Genomic DNA, 27,858 nt, shown 5'->3' on the forward strand with positions numbered 1-27,858 from the left:
TTGTGTTCTTAAAGTACTTCACAAAGTGTTTTTATATAAAAATCAGCTCAGAGGATAAGTTAATTCGAGTCACCAGCCTCAGAAATCGTAGGTTAACAGCAGCTCAGATTAGAGACCAGGTCAATGGCACACAGAGTTCTAGCAGCAGACACATCTCTAGAACAACTGTTAAGAGGAGACTGTGTGAATCAGGCGTTCATGGTAGAATATCTGCTAGGAAACCACTGCTAAGAAAGGCAACAAGCAGAAGAGACTTGTTTGGGCTAAAGAACACAAGGAATGGACATTAGACCAGTGGAAATCTGTGCTTTGGTCTGATGAGTCCAAATTTGAGATCTTTGGTTCCAGCCACCTAGTCTTTGTGCGATGCAGAAAAGGTGAACGGATGGTCTCTACATGCCTGGTTCCCACCGTGAAGCATGGAGGAGGAGGTGTGATGGTGTGGGGGTGCTTTGCTGGTGAGACTGTTGGGGATTAATTCAAAATTGAAGGCATACTGAACCAGCATGGCTACCACAGCATCTTGCAGCGGCATTCTATTCCATCCGGTTTGCATTTAGTTGGACCATCATTTATTTTTCAACAGGACAATGACCCCAAACACACCTCCAGGCTGTGTAAGGGCTATTTGACCAAGAAGGAGAGTGATGGGGTGCTGCGCCAGATGACCTGGCCTCCACAGTCACCGGACCTGAACCCAATCGAGATGGTTTAGGGGTGAGCTGGACCGCAGACAGAAGGCAAAAGGGCCAACAAGTGCTAAGCATCTCTCGGGGAACTCCTTCAAGACTGTTGGAAGACCATTTCAGGTGACTACCTCTTGAAGCTCATCAAGAGAATGCCAAGAGTGTGCAAAGCAGTAATCAAAGCAAAAGGTGGCTACTTTGAAGAACCTAGAATATGACATTTTCAGTTGTTTCACACTTTTGTTATGTATATAATTCCATATATAATTCCACATGTGTTAATTCATAGTTTTGATGCCTTCATTGTGAATCTACAATTTTCATAGTCATGAAAATAAAGAAAACTCTTTGAATGAGAAGGTGTGTCCAAACTTTTGGTCTGTACTGTATATATATATATAGATATATATATATATATATACATATATATATATATATATATATATATATATATTTCTACATTAGGAGCATGACAGCATTTTTCATTTAATGCCTGTGGAGGTTTGCAAAATTTAAACAAAATCAGCAAAAATATTTTGCTTATTAGCAGCTTTTAGTAATTTACCCAGCGGCCTCAGATGCACCTTTTTCCACTAAAGACTAAATTAGTGATGCACCAAAACCACAACTATATTTATTTAGCCAAAATTTTAAAACAAAAATATTATTTTGGGTCATTTAACTGTTCAGGGTGTTGTTCACATGTGATTATTAACCAGTCGTGTGGGATTTGTTTTTCACAAACGTTGTTCTTGCCTCACTTTTGGTCATGATGAAGTACAGCCACATGCTGACAGGTTTACTTGTTGTAGCTTATCCACGTTTGGAGCAGATAAAAGACATGATTTAAAAGCGGCAACCATTTCTGGTTTCTGTCAATGATTGGCACTCCAAAAGTACTCAAAAACTTTTTTTTTCCAGCTGAATATTTTCAGTTGCATTACTAACTGAAGCACTGAGTTCTTGTGCCAGAGTGTAGCTTGATATGACAGCCAGAAGTTAGGATTCAATGCAATCAATTTAGATTGCAGATTGGGCATTGGCAGGGGACAAAGAGGCTCAAAATGTCTGCATCACTCAGTCCACATGGGACAATCCAGGCAGTAACACACTCAGCACAGACAAACAAAACAAACCCCGAATTAATATTTTACACTGATCAGCATACTACCTTCTCCTTGCACTCTATGCCTGCCTGGACAGATACATTATGTTGCCATCTGGGCCTCCTCAGGTTACAGCTCTGTTGACGAGTGGCCATATAACTCACCGTTCAATGACCACAGGGAAACATTCTGCAATACAGCTGTTCTGCTAAAGTATTCCTCACAACACAGATCAGAGGACATGCACACAGAACCTCTTATGAGTAATCATAGAAGATGTCCAGAAAGCAGGTTAGTAGCTATATTTATTGCTGCAGTATATTTACTAGTTGCCAATGTGTCCTTTAAGACACTTAACCTCTGATTTCTCCAGGGGGGTTGTACCTATAAATACACTTTGGATAGTAACATCTAAAATGACCGACATCAAACTAACAAAAATGCAGGGAGAGATTTGCACGTACAAGCAGACATGATGTAGAGAGAAAGCGATCTCACCTCATAATGTGCCACTCTCTGTGACTCTGAGATGAGCTGAGCGCTGCACACTTTGCAGTAACTGTCTGTGAAAAGGCCTTGATCCACCTCTGTTGACTTCATCTGAACAACAACAAAAAAAACTTTTATTATATTTCAGCACTTTATTATACGCTTCCATCACTAAACACTTGTGAATTTGAAAATGATAGGAGTCGAAACCGCTGCATGTACTGCACTGCTATTTGGGAAAAACAGTGTCATGAAAATGTGTCACATGAATTATTCATAAAGACATGTTGTTTCTGTCACTTTAATTATTTCAGCATGCGTCACACATATAAAAACACCGAACCAGCATGAGGACATGACATGTCTCTATTAGAGCTGCAGTTCACTCCCAGAATGGCTTATAAACAGACTGCAGGGGTTGTAAAGCAACAGATGAAACCTTCATATGACCTTCATGTGATGAAGAAAACATTTTGCAATAACTAGAAATGCTCGCAGATTATACATTTTACTTTCGGCAAATGCTAAGCTTTACTTTAGATCGAAATTTTTGTGCAATTTATTTGTGTGGGTCCCGGGTAATGAAGGAACTGGTCACTCTGTAGTTGCCCTTTGCGCACACTGCCTTATAGACCAATTAGAGTGTTTTTATTACTGCCAATTACTAACAGCTGCAATGATGTGGAGACCAGGTTTTTAAAAGCCTACAGACTATGTTTGAAAGTAGATGACATGCTGCACAATTGATTATTGATTTAACAGACAGCGGGTTTGCATGAAGGCACTTCCTAAGAAAACTCAGAAAGTCACAGGCCAAAGAGAGGGGTAATACCTGGAGAGAGTCTGCTTTATCACACAGACCCCTGCAAGACTGCAAACTGTATGTTTGAAACTTCTTGCCCTATAATGTGATATCATGACACTTTAAAAGTTATTTTGAGGTTTTTGGTGTTGTACTTGAATGCTTAAAAATTCATTAGACCAGGAGCCTTGTGGCAAAATTTAGTTCCTGAATTTGTAATTTAACCGAACACCTTAACTTTGATTGGCTAGTTTGAGTGTTTTAAAGTTCCTGTAAGAGAATCCAGTTCACCTGATGGCTATTTTTGTGATGATCTCGGGCAGCTACTTTTTATGTAACAGATAGAATACAAAATGCAGCTGCTTAATCTAATTGAAGCCGAGATAAAACAGAAGTAGCAACAGATCTTTTCTTTCGGTATTGTGAGTGAAAGAAATGATCGAAAGAGTAAAAAATGGATGCATTGCAGATCTGAAAGCAGTTGATTATAAGAAAGGCATGGGGTTTAAGCAGACTAAATGAAAGTCCGCCATACTTTAGTCTTGTTTCATCAGAAATTAAAAATTAAAGGATCAAAACTTTTTTTTTTAATGGGAAATGCATGGATGAATCATTCACATTTAGATCTATAACATGCATTTTAAAATATGGGTGAATTTTTATGCCAGCAGATTAAGACACTGGGATTTTCACATTTTGAGAATGGCCTGATTTGCCTAATGCTAATGACTGCAACTTCTCAAAGACAGAATAAATAAACATACTCAATAGTTTCCACATAGTCAGTTTTCTACGCTAATTCATGCATACATAGGAATCACATCATTACCATATTCAAACTATTCAAATAAAATTATTATAATCTTACATTCAGTAGCTCAAATCTATCCCAGGCTGTTGCTAATCTAGATATTTAGAGCTTAGGTAAATCTTCAGTAGTGCTCACTGCTCAGTTGCGCATTCTAGATTTTAATTTCAGATTCTAACACTCTGCTGCTCTCATACTTTATGAGGGAAATGTGCAAAGTACTTTGCTGTTTTAAATTGTGATGCAGCTGCAAAACCATACACCAACATTAAGGATACTGTCCATGGTTTTTCAGCTTCCTTTTGTTTGTGGCCTCAGTTTACCCATCATCAGAGAAAAGGCAACTTTCTCCAACAAAGGACTTTACACATGCTGAATTCAGACAACAATTTTGCACAGGTATTCCAGCAGCTTAAGTTCGCAGAGATGAAGATTAAAAAAATAACTATAAAAGATAACCAGAAGAGAAGAGAAGAGAAGAGAAGAGAAGAGAAGAGAAGAGGAGAGGAGAGGAGAGAAGAGAAGAGCAGCCAAAAGAGGGTGTGGGGAGAGGAGCTCACTCTCCCTCTCTGAGGAAACTGTGCAACTGTACAAAATACCATCACTGCAGCCCAAGCTCCATCGTGCTCATGAACACATACATACAGTACACACACCGCAAACATCTAAAAAACAATTGCATTATTAATCAGTCTGCTTAGAGAGAGGAATGGGGCTGACAGAGTTGAAGAGTTCCCCCCTTACTTATTTGCCATGTTAATGTGATTAGAAGACAAATTTTCCTTATTTCCTTTCTTAATAAAATGTTTCTAGCTTTAGTGTGCACAGTTTATCAGTGTATGTTATTCAAAAGCTTTTTTCATAATCTTTAATCAAAAACCTTCTTTGCCACAGCTGCTGTCACACAACATGGATCACAGAACAAAAAGCACTATACAAATAAAAATAACTTGACTCGAACTCCTCTGCTGATAAAAACAAGAAAGTCTAGAACAGATTTTCAGACTGCCAAGGACCTTGAGACTTGCATGGAAAGCTTTAATAGAAATTTCAGAATTAAAATGTTGTATTTATTTATTTTTGTAAAAAAGTAGTACAACCGTTTCCAACATTATTTCTTGAGCACCAAATCAATAAGAATAAGAGCTAATTATAAGAATGTTGGAAACACTTTAAGTATAGGGACCAATTCTCATTATTAACTAGCTGCTTATTGGCATACCTATTCTGCATGATGATATTCTACATCCCAAATCCTACCAAATACCTAAACTACAGCTTATTGAGGCAAAAGTCATAGTTAATGGTTTGTTAATGGCGAGAATTGCACTTTATACTTAAAGTAAAGTGTGATCAGAATATTATTAAAAAAACATTATAACAACAATAATATTTATATATTATACATTGAACAATAGTGTGTTTTATTACATTTTCCACTGAACTGTATTTGTTAATGCTTTTTCATGTAGTCCATCTTCTAAAGACTATGCAAAGCCGAGTGAACAGATACCGTCCATCACTCAAACTCCCAAGCCACACACGACTGCATTGCACCTTAGAAGACAAAATATAATTTGGAGAAATACTGTGCACGTGTTTCCAAAGTGAGGAGCATGCATGTGGGCTGCTGTAGGAGGTGCAGAGAGGGCAGTGCAGTGGGTGGCCCTGAGAAATGTTCTGGCTGTCAAAGGTGTGCTGAAATCAGTGAGGGGAGGTACTGAGCTGGACGCCAGCTGCTTCAAGGTCTTCTTCTGTCACTTCAGTTGAAGAAAGTCCCGACACTGCAAAAACACTTTCAGATCTCACTCACTCTTTAAAACTGAAGAAAATAACTGTCGCTCTGCTCATAAACTCCATTCCAGCTTGGTGCTTTGGATTCTTTGACCTCGACCTTAAGGCCAAAAAGTGATATTCAAAACAACAGCACACTTATTCATGAGTATACTGCATTTGACTGTTTTTCCAGTGATTTATAATAGGCTCAAAAGGATGCAACCAAAAACAGCAGCATATTAACCAAGTCAGTACATTTCCAATCCCTGCTGGTGCTTTAACAGGCATGCAAACACATCAGTGCTGGTTGCTGAGTAATGTCCTCATGTCCTACTTGAGTTCATTAGCATTCTGAGGCAAAACATCCCAATGCACAGAGAAAAGCAACTGGAATCAGAGGGAGAGTGTCTATGTGTCCTCTATACTAATAAGAAGAATTACCATATGCAGCAGGTAGACATGGAAAAACACAACTTTGTGGTTTTCTTTGTCAAAACTGACTGATTATTAATTCGTTTTGACACTACAATAATTTCATTGTTTTAATGACTATTAATAATACTGACTAACTATATAGTATACATGCTACCACTGAAAAATTTGGGGTTGGTAAAATGTTTAAAATCTTTGATCTTTGTTAAGGTTCTTATGCTTACAAAGGTTGCATTTAGTTAACCATAAAAGCTTATTTGATCAAAAATGCAGTAAAATAGTAAAATTGTGAAATAATAATATCATAATAAAATTACTGTTTCATATATATATATATATATATATATATATATATATATATATATATAATTTTTTTTTTTTATGTAATTTATTTCTGTAATGGCAAAGTTAAATTTTCAGCAGCCATTACTCCAATTCAGTGTCACATGATCCTTCAGAAAGATTTTCTGCTCCATAAATATTTGTGAAAATAGTTGTGCTGCTTAATATTTTTGTGGAAACAGTAACATTCTAAACTCTAATTGCACTTAATAAAAAATAAAAATAGTGACCCCAGGCAGAAAGAAAGAAAAGAGAGCCTTGCACTGCTCAGCATCTGCCTGTTTTCATCTGCTAATCTTTCTAATGTTGTGTTGTATTCACACAGTTGTTCAGCCTCCCTGACAAGGCTTTGAAACTACCTTTGAAGTGCTTATGGATAATTCAGAACCTGTGTACAATATGTGCAGAGATAAATAATGAGAGGAAAACGATGCTATTTGACTTCTCACCAACTCCACAAACAGCTTCATAAGCCAAATGCTGGGTGGGATGGGTCCATTCCAGACCGCTGATGGCTTCCAAAAAAAAAAGCTACAGAGGAGATTCTTTTACACAGCTGATGTTTCGATGCACAAAAACAAAGTATCTCTCTTTGCCAGACTCATGAATTTTGGATGCATCATGGACATGGGCTGTTATGTGGACCTAGTACAAAATGCTTTTTCCACCATCCTACAGAAGACAGTGGTGTTATGTGTCCAGAAGATGGGGAAAACATCTGCTGTCATGTGCAGAGGAGCAGTGATAGAATTTACTGAAGTGTGATGAAGAGATGCGACCTGTTCCTGACAGCAGATAATAAATTTGTCACAGTGGGTGATTATCATGGGGTAAATTAAGATGGCTTTATGTAATAATATGGCCATGTTACAATAACCCAGCATCTAACTCATTTAAATGTGGTGTTGGTTGGTGAGCTAGATCTGTTTGCAATCAACTTACAATAGAAACTGTTACGTATCTGCCATTTTAAGCACGTCTTAAAACAACACAAAACGTAATTACTAATTCACTTAAAGGATTAATATTTATCCACTTATTTCCCTCCTCACCTCTGCAATTATTCCACTGCTTCAATGTCAGTTCATTTCTCATAGCAAAAACATTGCTTCTTGCTACTTCCCTGTGGCCAGCTGAAGGTCAAACGTCATTATCCTGTATTGCTTTAATTGGAAGTCGGGCAACATTCAGATGGGCCTCATATGAGCAAAAAAACATAAAACCAGAAAGACAGAAGAACTACTAATTATCTGAAAAATAATTTCTGTGGGAAAAAATAGTACAATAAAATAATTATCAGACTTATTGTATCGACCAGAATTTGAATATCATTGAATCTTAACTATACTTATACTTAAGTATACTTAACTTAACTATAACTATAAAATCTTTAAAATTATGTAGGCTTTGATACATTTCTCTCATACTTTAATTCAGAGTTTAAGATATTTTTATCTATTAACTCAGAATCTACAAACAATCCCTCACTTCTCTGGGAGACGACTAAAGCATACATCAGAGGCCTTGCCATTTCATACTTTGCAACCAAAAAAAGAAAGCAGTTAGAGAAAGAGAAACACCTGGAGTCAGAATTAAATACTGCCACTAGTAGCTACTTGAACGATCCCTCCCCAACTTTGTTAGAAAAAATAAGTGCTGTGCGAACCTCTTTAAATTCATTGCTAACTTATCAGTCTCATTCAAATATATGTTATTCAAAGCAAAAATTATATGAATGGGGTAATAAACCTAGTAAATATCTAGCATATTTAACAAAGTCCAATTCTGACTCACAATTTATTACTTCTATAGTAGACCCCATGGGAGTGCGTTATTTTGATCCTATTATTATTAACAATATTTTTAAACAGTTCTACTCTGTTCTTTATCAGTCTCATCATTCTTCCCAAAAACATGACTACATGATATCTTTCTTTGACTGCCTAACCCTCCCTGTCGTTTCAGAAGAACAGAGGGAACTTCTCAATGCACCTATTTCAAGGGAGGAAGCTATAGTCGCACTCCATAGCTTGAAGTCTGGTAAATCTCCTGGGCCTGATGGCCTTGCATGCGAACTCTATAAAGAATTTGAGTATGTGCTTCTAGACCCTCTTTTAGCTATGCTCAATCATTCATTCTTGACTGACAGGTTACCCCCCTCACTCCGCGAAGCAAATATTTCTCTCATTTTAAAAAAAGGCAAGGACCCAGAAAATTGTGGCTCCTATAGGCCAATTGCTTTACTTAATTCAGATTTAAAATTGTTATCTAAAATTTTAGCGTTAAGATTGGAAAAGGTTCTGCCATATATCATTCATGAAGACCAGACAGGGTTTATTAAAGGCAGAAGCTCCACCCATAATGTCAGGAGGCTTTTAAACATTATTGAGCTTTCCCATAACCTCAGCTCTAGCTCTTGTATTTTATCCCTAGATGCGGAAAAAGCTTTCGATTCTGTGGAGTGGCCGTATCGGTTTTACACCCTGGAAAAATTTGGCATTGGTGAATATTTCATTAAGTGGGTGAGAATACTCTATAAAGATCCCCTTTCCGCGGTTATTACCAATGGTCATAGATCTGTTAATTTTTCCTTATCCCGGGGTACAAGACAGGGCTGTCCCCTCTCTCCATTGCTCTTTGCGATAGAAATGGAGCCATTTGCTCAGAGGATAAGAGAGAGTGCAGCTGTGTTGGGGGTGTCTCTGGGGGGTAGGCGGCACAAAATCTCCTTATATGCAGATGACGTGTTACTCTTTCTTTCGGACCCCAAGACCTCTGTACCAGCGGTTGTTGACCTCATTCAGGAATTTGGACAATTTTCCGGGTACAAGATTTTTCTAAATCAGTTGCCCTATTTATAGGGAATAAGAAATCCCAAAATCAACCTTCCTCTTTTCCTTTTAAATATTCAGAGGAAGGTTTTATTTATTTAGGTATTAATATAACCCCTACTTTTAGGAAATTATACAAAGCTAATTTTACACCAGTGCTCGAAAAAATCAGAGATGATTTGACCAGGTGGATGACTCTCCCTCTGTCTTGGCTGGGACGGGTTGCCATGATAAAGATGAATGTCCTACCTCGGCTACTATACCCTATGCAGATGATTCCTATTTTACTGTCTAATAAGGTTATAAAAGAGCTTAATGGGTGGTTAAGTTCATTTATCTGGAGCAAAAGAAAACCCAGGTTGAAATTATCAAAGCTTCAGCTCCCTGGTGCAAAGGGTGGTTTGGATCTCCCAAATTTTAAACTGTATCAGTTGGCTTGCCAGCTTCGATTCATTGTTGAGTGGCTTAATGAAGATCCTAAATCAGTTTGGCTTGATCTTGAATCTTCACAGTCTAAATGCCCTTTGCAAAACTTACTATTTATCCGTGATTCTAAGCTGAGGAGAGCTATGTGTGATAACCCTTTAGTATGTAATACTCTTAAGGCATGGCGTGCTATTCAAAGATTAGAAGACAAGATCGACACAACCTCTCCTCTGTTGCCAATCCTGAACAATCCAGAGTTTCTGCCAAGTACTATGGACCTTGGTTTTAACCTTTGGCTGGCTAATGGTATACGTAGGATTTGTGATTTATTTGAGGAGGGATCACTATTGTCTTTCGATATTTTAGCCTCAAAATATAATTTACCTAGGCAACATTTTTTTAGATTCTTGCAAATTAGAGATTACATATTCAAAAATACTACACTCACTTCCAAATATTCACTTTCAGTAATTGAGAGGATGCTTTTAAACCCTCCTACAAAAAAGTTGATCTCCTTCTTCTATAAAGCCCTATGCTCCTATTCTACAGTTAATACCTCGCACCTCAGATTAACATGGGAAAGAGATCTTGGGGTGGTTATCTCGGAGAATGATTGGGAGATGGTTTGGTCTCTAGCCAATAGGCTTTCAGTTTGCAATAGAGTAAGAGCCATTCAGCTTAGGATTCTCCACAGAATACACATTACGCCTCTTCTAAGACACAAGTTCAACTCCGCTCACTCACCACTCTGCCCCAAATGTAAATCTAACATAGGAGATTATATTCACTGTGTATGGGATTGTCATGTTATCCAGACCTACTCCAGAATCATAGCTCAATTGAATAATATCTTAGGTTTGGCCTTGGATCCTGACCCTTTGTCTCTTCTCCTGGGTTTCCCATGTAAGCTTATTTCTAATAAGCATAAAAGACGTCTTTTTGACCTGTTAACTTTTGCTGCCAGGAAGAATTTACTTTTGTCGTGGATCAGCGATAAACCCCCCTCTATGAAGGGATGGCATTCAGTTATTAGAGAGACTATTCCTCTGGAACTCCTAACATCTTTTATTCACTCTACGACTGATACTTTTACTCGCACTTGGACACCTTATTTGGACAGCATAAATGCCTCTATTTCTGATATTCTGAGGTTTGGTATGATATAGTGCCTTCAGATGATCTATTACTCTTCTGGTCCTGTTGCACATTTCTGTTCACTGTAGAATGCCTTGTTATGTTATGTATACTTTTGTGTTTATATTTGTTGTATGTCGGGCGATTTGTTACTTTGTTTTGTGTTTGTTTAATAAAAAAAAAAAAAAAAAAATTATGTAGGCTTTGAATATCATTGAAGATTGAAGTAACACATTAAATTAAACATAAACATTTTAAAGAATATAACTGAAATAATCATAAACCAATAATTTTTGTTTTACAACTGCTCAAAAGCAGCATTTTTTAGTCTAGCAAACTCATAAAATTATACACTCAAACTGGACAAAAAAGAAATGCATTTTTGTGATAAATTTGGGATGTAATGATTAACCGCGAGCTGGTTGAAAATCGATTCAAATATGTGACTATTGAAATCGGTTGAGATGAATTAGTGGTAGGAGTTTATATGAATGCATGTCTGAGGAGAATTTAATGTCTTTAGAAAAGTTTAGACGGTATTTTTTCTTTACATCTTGCCTCTGTATAATGCATATTAAAGTTCATAAGCGCAGCGCTGTTTTGTTTACAGTGGAGACCAAGAAAACACTTTAAGTGCCACGTGATGGCAGAGAGTGAATATGCGGCTCATTCAGCTTGTCTGCTGCTTTCATGCAGATATTTTAATGTAGACCTATAGTTTCACAAAACTGAAGTCAAACCATTCTGTTTTTGCTTCAAATTTTGAAATTATACAATCTAATTTAGATTAAAAACTGCTCATGTTCCATGTATGCAGAATCTTTGTTTGGATAATGATTAAAATTCAGTGGTTGCCTCTAATTTTTGTTTATATAAAGAGATTTATTTTGTGTTACTTATTTATTTGATTTGGGGCTTGTTTTAAAATTTCTATTTAGGTTTGTTATTTACATTTACATTATATTTATATTTTGCAATTTAGCAGGTCGCTTTATGCAAAGCGACTAACAAATGAGGATAATAGAAGCAATCAACACCAACAAAAGAGCAATAATATTCTACATTAGTATATTACATTATTATAGTTATATTTAAATTTCACAAAGAAATGTGCAGCATTTTGTCCAAGCAATTATAAAAGGACACATTTAATTTATAGTTTGTCTAAAATCTTATTTTGTTAAAATAAATAATAATAATAATAATAAAATTGTGAATCGAATCAAATAAAATCGTGAAATCAGAATTGTGAATCGAATCGTGAGTTGAGTGAATCGTTACATCTAGGGCTGTGCAATTAATCGGAAAAACGGTTCGATTTTGATTTTGGCCTCGCACCAAGACATCTTTTTGTTTGTTTGTCTGAAATTCCGCTGGTCTCTACAATGTAGATGCATGTCATAGCAACCTTAGGCCTAAAAAAAAAATTTGTTTGGTTCCGGTTTCCGACCGACCCTGTCAATTTATGTGCGACCCAAATTTATTTTATGAGACTGGGGAAGAACGGTCTTTCACACATCGTTAATTAAATTACAGTTTCCTTTAAATGCTGTTTTACACTTAAGTAATCCGTTAAAAACCATTAAGTATTGCATCAAAACCCTTTAACTGTCAATTCCTAAAGTGAGCTATAACTTAAGGTTTGGAAATCGTAACATTAAGAGAAACACGGGGGGAGGGGGGAGTAAACAATATATTGCGGAACAGAGAGGGCACTGACAACATGCTGACAGACAGGACATTAACATTACCAGCTTACTTTTAATATGAAACAAAGTCTCATTTGGTTATTTCACATTTCAAATGTGGTTATTTTTTAAAGAAATGTAAACAATAAATACCGTTTTGTGGCTCTTGAATGTGTCGAACAGATCGCTGTAAGTTAGATCATCAGTTAAAACTAACTGATCGTCTCTTGCTTCTAGTTAATTTATAGCATCAAAATCAAATAAACCACATAAATGAACATAACAAAGAATGTTGTTTGACTACAAAAAGATGTCTGTACACTCCGTTTTTCAAGTTCAAATCCTCCATGTTAATCTACTATGAGATCGCCTGACAAACTCCCGCGAAGGCTTTTTGTGTGTGTGTGCGTTTTGCGTGTCTATGGCAACAACAGACTTTAAACGGGAATACAGAATCACTGTCGTAAAAGTACCGGTACACACATTTAAAATCAGCGCGCGCGTGTGTGTGTGTGTGTGTGTAAAACTGCCACTGGAGAAAAAAAAAATAAAAATCAAAAAATAAATAAATCCCTACCGACCAATGACCTCAACTGACAACCAACCGGAACCAAACTTTTTTTTTTTTAGGCCTTATTAACAGGAAATACATTTTTGATATGTATCACTATCTTTAAATAAATCACTCATATAAAGTTTTGGTCATATGGCCCCTTTATAATCGTGTTAAATAATTGTGATTACAGTATGTGACGAGTGGGGCGGGGCCGAGGGACATGGGAGCGAGGCCGGGGGAGTGATTGGAGATGAACTACACCTGTTCGACCCACCGGTCTCGAGGCCCATGGAGGAGATGGAAGGATATAAAACTGGAGCGACGACAGTGAAGGACGAGAGAGGACCAGGCCTGGGATTTTAGTTGTGTTTTGGTTTTTATTTTGCACGCACCAGTCGTCCGTGAGGGGCTGGTGCGCTGTTTTTGTGTTTATTTTGAAATTAAATGTTGTTTGATTGTCCGCCGGTTCCCGCCTCCTTCATGAATATGAAGGTTGTTTATCATTACAGTGGTGCCGAAGCCCGGGAGAAGGAGGGACGCGCTGCTGAAGATCCCTCGCCGCTGTGGTGAATCCGCGGTGCCAACGAGCTGGCGAGGAGTGTGCCGCCATGGACGCTCGAGGCGGTGGGCTGGAGCGAGTTGCCGGGGACGGGCGAGCTCGCTACCAGCCGCCCACGATGTGGAGAGACGGCTGCCGTCCGTGAGGGAGCGGAGGAGTCGGCGCCGTTCGCCAGGTGGCCGGAGCCTGCTGCCATCCGCCGGAACGGGGAGGAGCAGGGAACGGGGGACTCCTGCAGGCTGCCCAAAACCGGAGGAGCCGTCGCCGTCCACCGGGCGGCGGAGGAGTGTCGTGCCGTCCGCCGAGGGCCGTCCAGTGCCACCGCCAGGCACCGCGGAGGAGATCGCCCAGCTGGTGGAGGGCCGAGCAGCGGTGCGTCTGGGAACCGGAATTTTTTTTTTTTCTTTTTTTCCTCTCTCCCCTCTCTCGTCTCTGTCGCTCCTCCTTCCATCTCCTTTTCTCTCGCCTCGTCTGTCCTACCCCCAGGTTCCCGCAGGTCCCCGTGAGCGGCCCTCCCGGAGGGAGGGAGGGGGGGAGTAGAGCGCAGTCTCGGGAGTACCCCCCGGCCTGCGAGGGGCGATGGGGGTATGTGACGAGTGGGGCGGGGCCGAGGGACATGGGAGCGAGGCCGGGGGAGTGATTGGAGATGAACTACACCTGTTCGACCCACCGGTCTCGAGGCCCATGGAGGAGATGGAAGGATATAAAACTGGAGCGACGACAGTGAAGGACGAGAGAGGACCAGGCCTGGGATTTTAGTTGTGTTTTGGTTTTTATTTTATGCGCACCAGTCGTCCGTGAGGGGCTGGTGCGCTGTTTTGTGTTTATTTTGTTATTAAAATGTTTTTGATTGTCCGCCGGTTCCCGCCTCCTTCTTCCGGATGAATATGAAGGTTATATCGTTACACAGTATTAACCAAAATAATTGTGATTATGATTTTTGCCATAATCAAGCAGACCTAGTTACAACCCTACAATAAATTGTTTAATCATACAACAGTGTAACCTGAATCTTTATCCAGTCTCCAAGTTTTTCTCCAAATATGGAAACACGATTCCAATGCTGTAATGTAAGTTTAATAGAAGAGTACACACCTCTTTCACACATGAACTATGAATCAGCCTAGCCCAAAGCAAGGCAAAATATGACTTTTTGATTTAATTCTACACACATCATGTTTTGCGATGTTTACTTGTTCATTGGAAAACAGTTCAGAACATGTACTGCAAGATTCTCTAACCGACAGTGCATTCACTGCGTGTAAGGACGAAAATCGACCTTGAACACCGCCATTTGGTTATGCATTGTGCCATTTCATTTAGAGCTACCTTTTTTGCACCTTTAATATCTGCAGGGTGCTTTCAACGCCAGCGAAGAATATACACCCTCACTGTGAAGCCACATGCCAAACTGTCTTACTCATTCTAGAAAGGGGCTTTTTTATCTGGACCATGTATTATAAATTCGATTAAATTAGAAAACTCATTTTCTTCATCACACTAGAACCCCATGGACTCCAACAACACCTGATAAAATGAAGGAATGGTTCATATAAAGGACACTTTCCTCACTCCTTCAAAGCTAATAACCCTTACTTCCGATAAACAATATAAAAAAGTGTGATATAAGCGGTAAGTTTAGAAAACAACTGAATTTTTATTACAACCCATTATATAAAATAGATGACTAGACAACACCATATTTTCAATAAATAAGAACATGGAATTTAGGAGGTTTTTAATCAGCATACGTATTCATGGTGCATTGAGGAATGCTAGTATTGCTGTAAATATTGCTGGGAGTCTAAACTTCAGCTTTGCTACTTAATGCCTGTGAGCAGAAATGGAGATGGATTGTGAAAGATAATATCACATCATATCCCTGGGCTTTGGCAAGGCATTTTCCTCTCCATAAGCTTCTCCATAAGTGTGGGTTTTGTCCCTCCCAATGGAAAAACAGTATTGGAGAGGCAATGGGCTGTCACTTCTGCCTTGGGTTGCTCTGATTATGGAGACAGAAGATTCTTCTTCTCTTTTTATGTTAGAATAAAACTTTTTTTAAAGGTATGTCTCAAAGAGTTCAACTGCTTGTTAATACAAATGATATATGCTAAGATTTACATCAAAGTCTAAAAAACAGCTATTTTAAAATCTCAGTTATTCCGATTTTATCACAAATTCTGATGTAATCAAGGCTCTCCATTGCTGTGGATAGGACAGTCCACAAAGATGAACCTCAACAGAATGTGAACTGTGAGTATTGCAGGCATTTGCACAGGAGTCTTGGGAAAATAAAAGGTTTAGTCTCAGAGGTAATTCAAAGGTGATTCTACACTTACAGAGCCACCTTGTGGTGCACTGATGATTTTCTCTGACAGTTTAAACAAACCAACCACCCACCTTGTGTAATTAATTGCCCCTAATACTAAGAAATTGGCTTAATTTTAAACACTTTGCATGAGGCAGGGAGGCTCACGTGTGAATGCTGATGGGAAATAATGTTCAAATGAGCAAACTTTGAAGTTGTTCAACTCCCTTATCATTGAAAACCACCGCAGGACGGTTCAGACTATGATGCATCTATAATGAATGAATGCAATAAGAGTGATGCTGTTATATCTGGCATTCCTCTCCCCTTATACCATTTCCCACTGGCTAGCTGGCAAACAAGAGACTGCTAATTCGTAAACGCCATAATAACAAAAATTAAAGATGAGCCTCTTTTCTCTGCACAGAAAAAGAGTGTCAAAAAAACATCAATAATTCACATCTTACTCTCTGTCTGCTCTCTCCTAACAACTGTTTATTAGCCCACTTTGAAAAGAAAACTTATCATGTATTTCTCATCTTTAATCCTAAATGATAATTATAGAACTTAATACAGACAAATAGACAAGTTCAAACTAAAGGAATAAGATTGGGCTCTTCACTAACTATAGCAAATGTAATCTGTAGTGGACAAAGTACATATCCAGGGTTAAAGAAAAGGTAAGCCACTTATTACGAATAAGACATCTGCTTTTGTGTCACGTATTTGCACTCCAAGGAATATGAAAGAGAATATTAATGCTGCCATTGTTCTGCACAAAGATGATCTAAGCAGCACCTGGAGGAGAAACTTTAAAGGAACAGACTCATTTCAAAGGCTTAATGTACAAAAAAATAAAATAAAAATGGTTAAATACTTATATAAGAAAATGCTTAATGCATTATTTAATTTAATAACAATGACTAGAAAAATAAAACAAATACCAATAGCTGTTCTTCAGTTCCTAAAAGCAATACAAGTCACATTTATGTATATGATACATTATATGCACACTGTTTTAAAGCAGCTTTACAGTAATGAAAATAACTGTTAATATTGTTACAACAAGTGTTCCTGTAGCTCAATTGGTAGAGCATGCAATGTAAGTCGCTTTGGATAAAAGCGTCTGCTAAATGCATACATTTAATTTAATTTACAACTGTTAATAAAAATACTATGAAAAAAAACATGCATTAGAATACTTTTGATTACTTATGTGGGCAATTGTGCTTTTATGGAGTGTCTACTAAACTTACAAAGACTGTAGAAATGAAATGGAAAAAGTTTATAAAACATTCTGCTTCTTTTCTTTGTTTATTCAATGTACTGTACAGAACAACCTGTACCCTAAATGTAAAGAAAACCTGTTTAAGCAAGATCATTCAATCAACAAGGATTCTGAAATGAAATAAATAATATAGGCTATGCACAAAACTAAACTAATTGGCTTTGCAAAATTGTTTCAACATGTCTCCTAGTAGGATACATAAAACTGCAAATTGTATTAAGTCTAAATCAATTGGCCGTTCTCTTGGCTAGATAAATGACAGGTAATAATCCCACAATTGCCTAAGGCACTACAATAAATCCTAATATATTCAAGAGGTGACACTACTACAATCAAACTGTCTCGGTAAATTACACAGATCACAACAGGTGAAAACGAAGATCAAAGCCCACTTGACTGAAAACTGACACTGTCTGCATCGACGAGGTTCTCATGACTGTACAGTGATACATAATTGATCGTTTGCAGTAAATGAAACAGATGTGAGATTGACGAAACCGAGAGCAATCTGTCAACAGTGCCTCGTGCCACAGAAATGTAATGTGGCAAAACAAAAAGCATAAGAAAATGATACTGATGAGGTCTCTCAAATGAAACGGCAGGTATGACACTATGAAGTGTATTAAACTGTTCCTGTGTCCCTTAGCTATCAAGTAAACGTCACAGCACGCAACACATTCATCGAATTCGCGCTACAACTGGCTTTCGTGCGTCACAGCGTCACGAAATCAGAGAAAGTGTAACGCTACCATTTCATTTAAGAGTACGAAGTATCCGGTATACTAATGTTGTTAGTGTGTTTAACAAGTATAACCAACAGTATCAAGAGAAGGGTTAGTCTGGAGCCGCGCGTATCGCCGCTAAACAAACTAGCACGGACTTTGACTTGCGTTTTGATGAACATACCTGTAACTCTAAGCTGTAGTCCTCGTATAAGTGTGTCGGGTATACGGTCAGATGGTGCTGCACTTGGAGAGAGAAGGTGTAATCCATTGACTGTGTGATGTGGGCGCGTGTGTAGAATAGAGGATGCTCGTGTACAGCTGCCTGCGGTCCTTTAGTTCAATTGCAGAACGTTCTCCGCCCCGCCGTCCTCCATTGGTTGGATGGCTGGAGTAGTTTTTTTCTTTTTTTTGTTTTTTCTTTTTCATTTTTTCTCCAGTGGTGGCTTTACAAGATGGGATTTAGTGCACAAATGACAAGGATCAGAGACAAATTGAAAGATAATTGTAAAATAAGCCAGCAAATGTATTTTGCTATTATACTAGTCACTTGTAAAAACATTGAAAACAGACCGCAGCAATCAGTTCTGCACCTGTTTTATTACATTTTACGTTATTTACTAAATAAAGGAATATTTTCTGCAATTTGTACTCCCCCAGACCAAGATATAGACGAGTTCGTTTCTTAATCAGAGCAGATTTGAGGCCTTACGTTGTAACACTTTATAATAAGCCTATTTGCCATCTATATAGTTAGTTCATGGTTTATAAACTGTAGTTAATTCATTAATAGACTTTTTACAAATAGTGAGTTCTTCATGGATCATCACTGTAATTAACCAAATATTATTATTATTAATTAGTTCATATGTAAAGAGTTATAGATAATGCTTTGTTAACAAGTTATTAATCATAAATAGTTGTAAATTTAGATGAGGTCACGGAAAATGGGAAAATTTAATTGATTAAGTGCTGTACACCAACCTAGCTACTTTTACATATAGTACAATTTGTACATACTGGTTTTTACAGTTTACAAACTATATTCTGTCCCTTAACCCTAAAACTACCCATAACAGTAAGTTGTATACAGTTTTTGTACAGTATAAATAACACAGATGAACAGTCCATGCATAACCGCATATGCAAATGTGTGTGTGTCCTAAATTATCTTTTAAACATTTTAAGCAACACTGAATATGAATGCAACTAATGTTCAATAAAGTTTGTTTTAAGTAATTTTCATGACCTTATCTAAAATGAAAACTACTCAGTCTTTATTAGCAATTGACAATTCCTTTACTATTAATAATAAGCAAATTAATAATAATAATTTTGGTAATTACAGTGAAAACACATGAAGAACTTACGGTAACACTTTAATATAGGGACCAATTCTCACTATTAACTATTTGCTTATTAGAAAGCATGCCTATTACTTACATATTTGCTATTTATAGTTCTTATAAAGCACATATTCTGTTATTACTCTGCATCTAGTTCTTATAAAGCACATATTCTGCATGACCATATTCTACATTCCTAATCCTACCCAATACCTAAACTTAACAACTACCTTACTAACTGTGGATACACTTTATTTTAAGGTGTCTTTGTTACACCAATAATCATTGTGTTTAAACATTCACACTGAAACTGCATGGCTAGATATTTCAAAAGTGCATATGAAGAGAGAACTGTAGGAGTACATGTGACTATTGGGTGTTACATTTTCTTATTTCGTATTACTTTTTTCAAAAAAAAGCTGATGATAGTGAAACGATAACACTTACAATAAGGTATCATTTGTTAACATTAGGGAATGTATTAACAAACTTAAACTAACAATGTACAGTATATTTTAAGCTAAGATATATACAAAAATTACTAAATTAGCCAATTCAAATACCATAAAAATACCACAAATACTACAGAACTAGCATAAAAATATTATTAAAATGTGTTATCATGTGACACGAAAAATCTTGGATCTCTGGAACTCCAGCCCCTTTTTTAAACTTTTAGGCTTTCTATAATGTTTGCTCACAAACTTTTACCTCATTTAGTTTATTTATATGATTGTCATTTATTACATCACATATCCTCAGTTCGATTTTTTTTTTCTTGGGCACCAGAGGGCTTCTGTCTTTTTGACATAGTAGTAATTTATTTGTGAACATCTATCACAATCAGGTAACTGATGTATGTACTGTAGAAGTGCAGCTGTGAGGGGGGATATTTATCAGGCATTGAACCAGGGGTGTCAGGAGAGCAATAAAATAGTTATGTTTTTGTGGGATGATCACTTTTTTTTTAAAGTATTGGTAATAAAAAAAATTAAAAGTAGAAAAAAAAACTTTTCGCATCCCTAGGGATCGACGCCGCAATTAGAATTTGCCTGTTCCACCTATGGCATGGGCCGGCCCTGGTTATACATATCATATATTTTATCACTTTAATTAGAAATTACACAATTAATATGGAAACACAACGAACAATACTAAACAGATATTTAGAATTGTTTTTTTTATGTGCTGACAGTCAAAAAAAGTTCTAACAATTGAAATGCATAAAAATTATCTGTAAAAAAAATTTATATTTTGAATTGGATAATCAAAAGTTGTACAATTGGTTGTGGTGATCATGCCCACTTGAACACAAGAAACACATTCATGTACAGTAAGTAGACAAGTAGTCAAGTGCAAAGATTGGAAGTGTAGGTATTGCAGGCCTTACATCTCTGCAATTTATTTATTTATTTAATGTGAAGTGGACTATTTTTAAGTAAATTTCAGATAATATTTAAGTAAGATCATTCAAAATCAGTTCAAATCAATATTTAATTGAATAAATCAATAATGTCAACTTATTTATTTATTTCTTGATCACCTTGTTGCAATTGTTTTGCAAGTTTATTTATTATTTATTATTATCCTGTCATACATCATTCACCACTGTAGTTTTTATGGTGAATTTCTGTGAGCTACTGTTTGTTGTTGTTGTTGTTTTTATTATTATAATTTTTATTGAACTTTTTTTGAATTTGAAAAGTTTTACAGCATTTTCCTATGAATGAAGTCCTTCATCTAATAACAGACAAAAAAAAAAAATTACGTATGCCCTGCATTTTCTTGTGTAAATGTTTACCTTGAAAAGGTTCTGAAGAAAACATACTGCATCTTTTAACTCTGAAAAATCCATTGACCTTCGAGTGAATTTTGATTATGATTTGAAGTGATGCCAGGCGAAGTAGTTCATCAGAATGACACTAAAGAGGATGTGGCCTTAGGCTAAACTTGACTTTGAGATCCTTTGCAAAACAGCAAATATTCCCTTTTGTTATACTATTCATCAGATAGATGGCCACACATCTGTTCACGTTAAATTAAAATTTCTTTTTGAAAAAAAGGAAAAAGATTCATATTGTAATATACCCATCCACATTTAAACATGCCCAACTGATTTTGTCCCTTCTGCTCAACATTGTTTATGTTATGACGTCTACTCATTATTGACATAATTATCTCAATGAACGGTATTCTGTCATTAGTGTTTCTTGTCTACATGGTTTATTAAAGCATAAATGCCTGAAAGGCTGCTTTATCCTGAAAACTGCTCCACTCACGTCCTGTGTCTATAGAGTCACTCAGACTCAGATCTCATTTTCAGGTCACCATGTCTGGTAACAAGTCAATCCAGACTTGACATGAGCTGTCACACTCTGAAAATGTGTGAGCATTCACCCAACAAGCTTCAAAACCCCACATAAACCGGGTTTGAAAGGCTGTGCTCCAAATTTGTGAGGTGTATAATGAAGGCAAAAGCACAATAGAATAAATGTTAAATAAATAAAATTTATTTATGTGTTAGTTCCCCACTATTGTTGTGTATATACACATATGCACCTGATATATCTGGACTTTTATTTCTTGTCATTTTTGGCACCAATGCTTCTATTTGAATAAATGGTTTGACCATTTAAAAGGAACAGACAACTGTCTGCATGAGGAAGGGAAAAATGTCTTGAGGATTCAGTTGTGGACAGATTAGGAGCACAAAGGCGTTTGCAACTGACCAGCTGTTATTGTTGTGGTCTGAGTCTCAGACAGACTGTTTAAGAACTGTCTGACGCATATCGCAAACAATGAAACTTCAAAAAAGAACTTTGCAAAATCACAAGCTTAAATATTACATTTACATTTATGCTTTCTAGCAGATGCTTTTATCCTTTTTTCCAGATACAGTTAGCTGGATGCAGAAGTTTTAATCTGACTGCTAGATTTATCGCAGTTTGCAATTTTCATAGTAAATGGGATATCATTGAGCTTAACTGCACAGTATGTTCAGAAAGCCATGAACTTGTGTGAGATGATGGCTGAATTTTCATTTCTGGGTGAATTTTCATTTTACTCACAATTCATCCGAGAATAACTAAAAAGATTTTAAGCAAACCGTTGATGTCTGGGCTAATGTAATAACTGAAAGAGCTGCATATCTTAAAACATCAAAAAGGAGCATTACTTTTTAAAGACAATATGTGGGGTTGTTCATGTTCGATTCATTCTACGCCAAAATACTTAGAAGTACAATTCCCCCATGTTAAATAGAAGGTTCTTATTTATATCAACCCAATCATAGCAATCAATAGATTCCTTTATTACAGTAAAAAGGCTAAATCTGAGTTCTAAGCCTAGTTCTCTTTCTCAAAGAAAAAATAAATATTGTGAGATTCTGGGGAATGCCTTGGAGAAAAATCTCCTGTGGATTGTATATTCTATTCTTCCTTTCTTCTTCCCCTTCTAGTCTCATAGCTGGCTGCATTCAAATTCCCATTGGCTCATTCACATTCTCTACAGAAAATCTAGGTAAATAGGCATCTTGAATTGGAAAGTAGAAGCTGATGGTTACTGCGTGACTTTCACTGTTCAATGGCCATCTCACAATAAATCACAAAGGCAATCAAAGCATTCATGGCAGACTGAAACGGTAGTGCTGTGTTTTTTATTTTATTTATTTTTTTATAATGTTTCTAGACTGCAGATGTTACTGAACCGATCGTCCTCTTCCCTTGATTTGTTTGATTACAGTGAAAGCATACACTGTGTAGGCTACAGTGTGTGAGAAGGCCTAAATGGTTAAAGCAATTAAAAACCCTTTTTAAACAGAGAATATAGAGAATGTGGGATAATGCGGTTCATAAATTAAGCTTAAATAAATATCCATGTGAAAGCAGATAACATACAAGTTTGGTAACTTAGCTAGTCATGTTTTGTATTTCATCCCACATCTGTGCCATGTTCTGGAGCTGGAGTGAGAAACAGTTTCTTAAAACCAAAATAAGTTTGCCCATGCCTCTGCCAGATCCAAATGTAACATGTCAGGACATAGACTTTAGACCCAGCCTGTGGTCCTTTACAGATGACACCCATGACCCTGTCTCTTGTACTTTTCATTTTGTCATCTGGGGGTCATTAAAAAGCCATGCCCACTGAATAAAATAAAATTAAATCTACCAATAATTTCCTGCTGATACATCATCCTTTAATTTTACAGACATTACTCTAAAACATATACAAACAAGTAAAAAAATATATAATAATAATAATAATATGAATGCAGTGCATTGTGCCATATTTTTAAAGATTTTATAGAGTGCATCCTTGACTCAGTATTAACTAGTTTTGGATCAGGAAGATCTGGTTTTGAGCAATTAAATATAGATTTTATTGAATGAAAAGTATTATTTATTCGCTAATTTTAAATGTAAAAGCTGTTAAGCAGGGTTAAGCAACTATACATAAAAAAAACTTTTTATATATTTTAGCATACGAGTTTATAGGATGATTTTCGGATCAAGGTTTTTTTTTTTTTTTTACATGAAAATAGAGGTTTTGCCCATTGCACTGACAATGTGGTTACTAAGCTCAGTACCAAGGCATTTATGTCAGTTTTAAAAGCAGTTAACTTATGATACAGGTTAAAGACTTCTTGATAAGAACAAGAAAAGAGAAGATAACATGAAGAACAGGTTTGCTCTTTCATTCAGGCTTTAGGCAAATGCACCTCAAAAGTTAAACTAATGTTCTGCTTCACAGCCACTGCACAGCTTGCTGCCTGAGCACACACACGCACACGTTTTCACACATGCGTGGATACGCACATACTCATACCAGTTTCCATACGGCTGTGGCTGACAGGGAACCAAGGTCACCTACAGTGATGTCACAGCTTCTTCCTTAGGCAACTCCAATCCCCCAACACAAACACAGAGAGAAAAAAGAGGAGAAATGGGGGATGGGAACTGATGGGCTATCAGTCCACTGGGGACATTTTCTATACGGTACATACAGATGGACATGCAGTGTGACAACTGATACAGCAATGGATTTGATCCCATTTTTATCCTTCATGCTTTGTAACTTAGGATGTAATGCAGGATTTAGCAGACTGTTCCAGTGAATATAATAAAGCATTCAATAATAAAGACACATTCAACAAACTGTCATTTTGCATTTACTTTGACACAAAGGTGTTTCCTATGGAAGCTTAATGAGAAAAAAGTGTCACAATTCTTAGTTTATATCTCGCAATTCAAATTGTTTTCCTCATATATATATATATATATATATTCTGGATATAAAAGTGGAAATGTCAAGAACTGTTATACAAGGCACTTTATTTATATACAGCAGAAAACTGGCGAGTGCTTTAACCTCAGGCTAAAACATTTACAGTGATGTCATGTTCAATGTAACCGCAGGTGTCAAGACCTCTTCCTGGTGATGCTCGAAGTGTTTCGGGCTGAGCCCAGACCAGTTTTGTTGTTTCCTTTCAAATGGTTAATGTCTGGATAAGGGAAGCTAGTCTAAGATAAGCACATGAAAGCAGCATGAAGTGAAATTATTCAGTTTTCAATATAAACGTAAGATGTCTTATGGTTGAATCAACTGGGCTGTCAGTCACGTATGCACAGGTATTTTTAAAGTTTGATAAGTAGTAAGGGTGAATGAATACGCCCAAGGAAAGGATGTGAGGAGATGTGATTTTTTCCCCTCTGACACCATTCCAAGTGTACATCAGTAGTGTAGTAGAATCAGGCCCTTGCGGAATTGAGGTCGTGCAGCTGCAAGCTCTTGTGTGCCACCATTGGTGATGCTGAGGGTTCTAAAGGACAAGGACAGCCTGTAGTGCTCTGTGCCAGTGTTCAAGGCTAATTAAATAAACATATTCCTGTGTGCTTACTCTTAAAAAGAGCATTCATTCCTTCCTTTGTGTTTTTGCGGACATGAACCGCTTCTAGAAATTTTGTTGTATTCTTGTGGTAGAGCAATTGTTCAGAGGTATATTCAGAATTTACCACAAACATTAATTTCATTTGTACTTCCTTTTCTTATAAAATGCAAAAATCTGGGTTATAGTGAGGCACTTACAAAAGAAGTGAATGGGGACACTCTGTACATGTTAAAATACTCAAAAGAATAGCCACAAGACATAAACAAAATTTAATGTGAATTTTTTTTTTTTTAATTGATTGGTTTATGCTGCATATGCTGTCTTGCATTTGTATGTCTGCTAGCATTCACTTGAGACTCTGCAGCACACTTTCAGAATTTCTCTGAAACCCTCATCCTTCCCCAGCTCCACCTGTATAGATCTGCTATGGTTTATTTTATATGCTATTTGTTCAGCAGCAGTATGTCTTAAATACTCACAGCACCGTATCACTGTATGCATTGGCAGTAGCAATTCCTGAACTTGCTTGCAGCAGCAGCAATAATCTACAACCACATCAATAACCAACAGCAGCAGCAATTCAGCAGCAGCATAGCATATCTATTCCGTCAAGACCAAATACATTAACACTTTTAAATCCATCACCATTGTCATTGTCAGAGTTGTCATGATTGAAATGCATTTTCTCAAATTTTTTGACTGACAATGTCACCCGATATACTTTTGTTATCAGGAAAAAATAAATAATGTTTGCAGAGTCGGCAAAAGAGGCAGAAATCCTCCTCTAATCTTGATAATAGCCTAAAACATACCATATGCAATTGCTTTGTATGATGTAGGCCTACTGTATACTACAGCACATCAACAATACAGTGTGTTACTATACAGACATCTTTTCTTACAGCAGTATCTCAAATCATTGTCTCCATAAAGTTATGAAGAGCATAAGAGATTTGAAAACACTGTGGGCAGAGAGGACCAGGGATATTCATAAAATCTGCCCACAAACACCCACAGATCAATGTGCCCAAGAGCAAATACAGCATCCATCAAACTACACGCATGAGGATGTGCTGGCTATGGTGGAGATAGATTATGTGTATAGAGATCAAGTACTATTTAGAAACAATTATTTGAATTCCTCCATTAAAATGTTACCTGGAAACTGTAAGTTCTTCTTTAACTGGGTAAACTAAATGTAAAAGTCCAGGGCCTTTTCGTTAACATCAAAGTGGGCTGTTGCAAACGATTTTGTCTCCCTCTTGTGGTGGACTGGGAAAATATTGATTAACTACAGAAAGTCATGACTAATGGTGGTAGTCAGGGGATGAGAGGAGGAAAACTGGAAGGAAGAGAGTGGTTAGTGGATTACCACAATAAAGTATAAAGGGCTTCCCACTTCGCACTTCATTTCATATAATTTCATTCCAAATCAAAGCTCTCACTTTCCCGAAACCATATTTCTAATCTGACTCCATTTAAAGAAAATCTGGAAAAAAAAACATGAGCTGGAAAACTGAGTGAGGCATTCTGGGAATGCGTGGTGCTTGCAATTAGAGAAGGCATTCAGAGCCAATGAGGTGCTGGCAGAGAAGTGCATGATGGGAGCCAGCCTTGCCCAGAGGGATGGAGAAGAGCCAGTGACTGTGCTATTAGTCTTGGAATCCCTCTTCATCACATACTTGAGCTCGGAGCAGCGAGAAGTCCCCATCTTCCTCTCAGAGGGAGTATCAGTTTGGGGTGTAAATTTCCAACAGTGTCTCACCTCCTTACACACTGGAGATCACAGTACGTGAATCATAGTGAACAATGACTGCCTCGCCTGTCATGCCAGAGTAGACAGTTTTCTTTTCCCCAAGTTTGTTCCTGGCCTGGTTGACATTTATATAAATACAGTATAAATAATCTGCAATTAGTAATCACCATGGGGGTGTACTGTATAAACATTTTTGATGTAACACTAAGTTAAAAAGATGTGTCTGCACACAGATAGACTTTATCTATACAATCAGTAAATTCTGACTGTATAGATATGAACCTTGAGACAATTTTGTTCCACAATGAATACATTACTGCAATTCTACTGGATTTTCTATAGAAAGTCCCTGTATAACAGTGCACAATGAATTCTATAGTGAGGCTGAGCTTGGCTTTTAAGAGTGATATTAAGAGATAAAAGATCTTCATTTTCCACAGGCTATCTGCATTCTGTTCTGCTATCTGCTGAAAAGCTATGTCAATCTCCACTTTTCTCCAACAGGGGGAGACTTGAGACAGACACCACGGTGGGAGTTCTGGCAAACTTGGGGGAAACTTAAGATTCTCCAACAGATACAATCTCCCTAGCATTATGTTTTATGTTCTTTTTTTATTTATTTACTTATTTTTTTTATTTATTTTTTTTTAAATAATGTTCTGTCAAATAAAATAAAATAAAGTCTTCTGAGATGGGTTTCTTTCCTCAGTCTCTCTCTTTTTCTCTCTCTCTGACTAGCCATAGGCATTTGGAAAGATGATAGTTCTCCATCTCCAAGTTGAGCACAAAGAAACATTGTCCAGGAAAAAATGCAGGTATGACTCTAGTTGGAGCTCATTAGTTTGAATGTATTATCAGTATATTCTTTAATAAGAAAGTCATTTTTGGGTCCTTCTCATAAGATGTGTTCAGTAAT

The 27,858-nt window shown here is 37.0% G+C and overlaps 1 protein-coding gene across 3 annotated transcripts in view; it reads right to left on the reverse strand.

Moving 5' to 3' along the window:
- Nucleotides 1-18,297, reverse strand: part of LOC132141386 (zinc finger matrin-type protein 4-like) — a 75,872-nt gene extending 57,575 nt beyond the window's left edge. For all 3 annotated transcript variants that reach the window (XM_059550849.1, XM_059550847.1, XM_059550848.1), the window contains exons 1-2: nucleotides 18,138-18,297; nucleotides 2,291-2,392 (exon numbers count right to left, since the gene is read on the reverse strand). In XM_059550849.1, coding sequence (XP_059406832.1) covers nucleotides 2,291-2,392; nucleotides 18,138-18,224 — 189 coding nt within the window. In that variant the 5' untranslated portion in view covers nucleotides 18,225-18,297. The remainder of the gene's footprint in view (nucleotides 1-2,290; nucleotides 2,393-18,137) is intronic.
- Nucleotides 18,298-27,858: the final 9,561 nt, after the last annotated feature.

Source organism: Carassius carassius, chromosome 5 (assembly GCF_963082965.1).
Source record: "Carassius carassius chromosome 5, fCarCar2.1, whole genome shotgun sequence".
Lineage (NCBI taxonomy): Eukaryota > Metazoa > Chordata > Actinopteri > Cypriniformes > Cyprinidae > Carassius > Carassius carassius.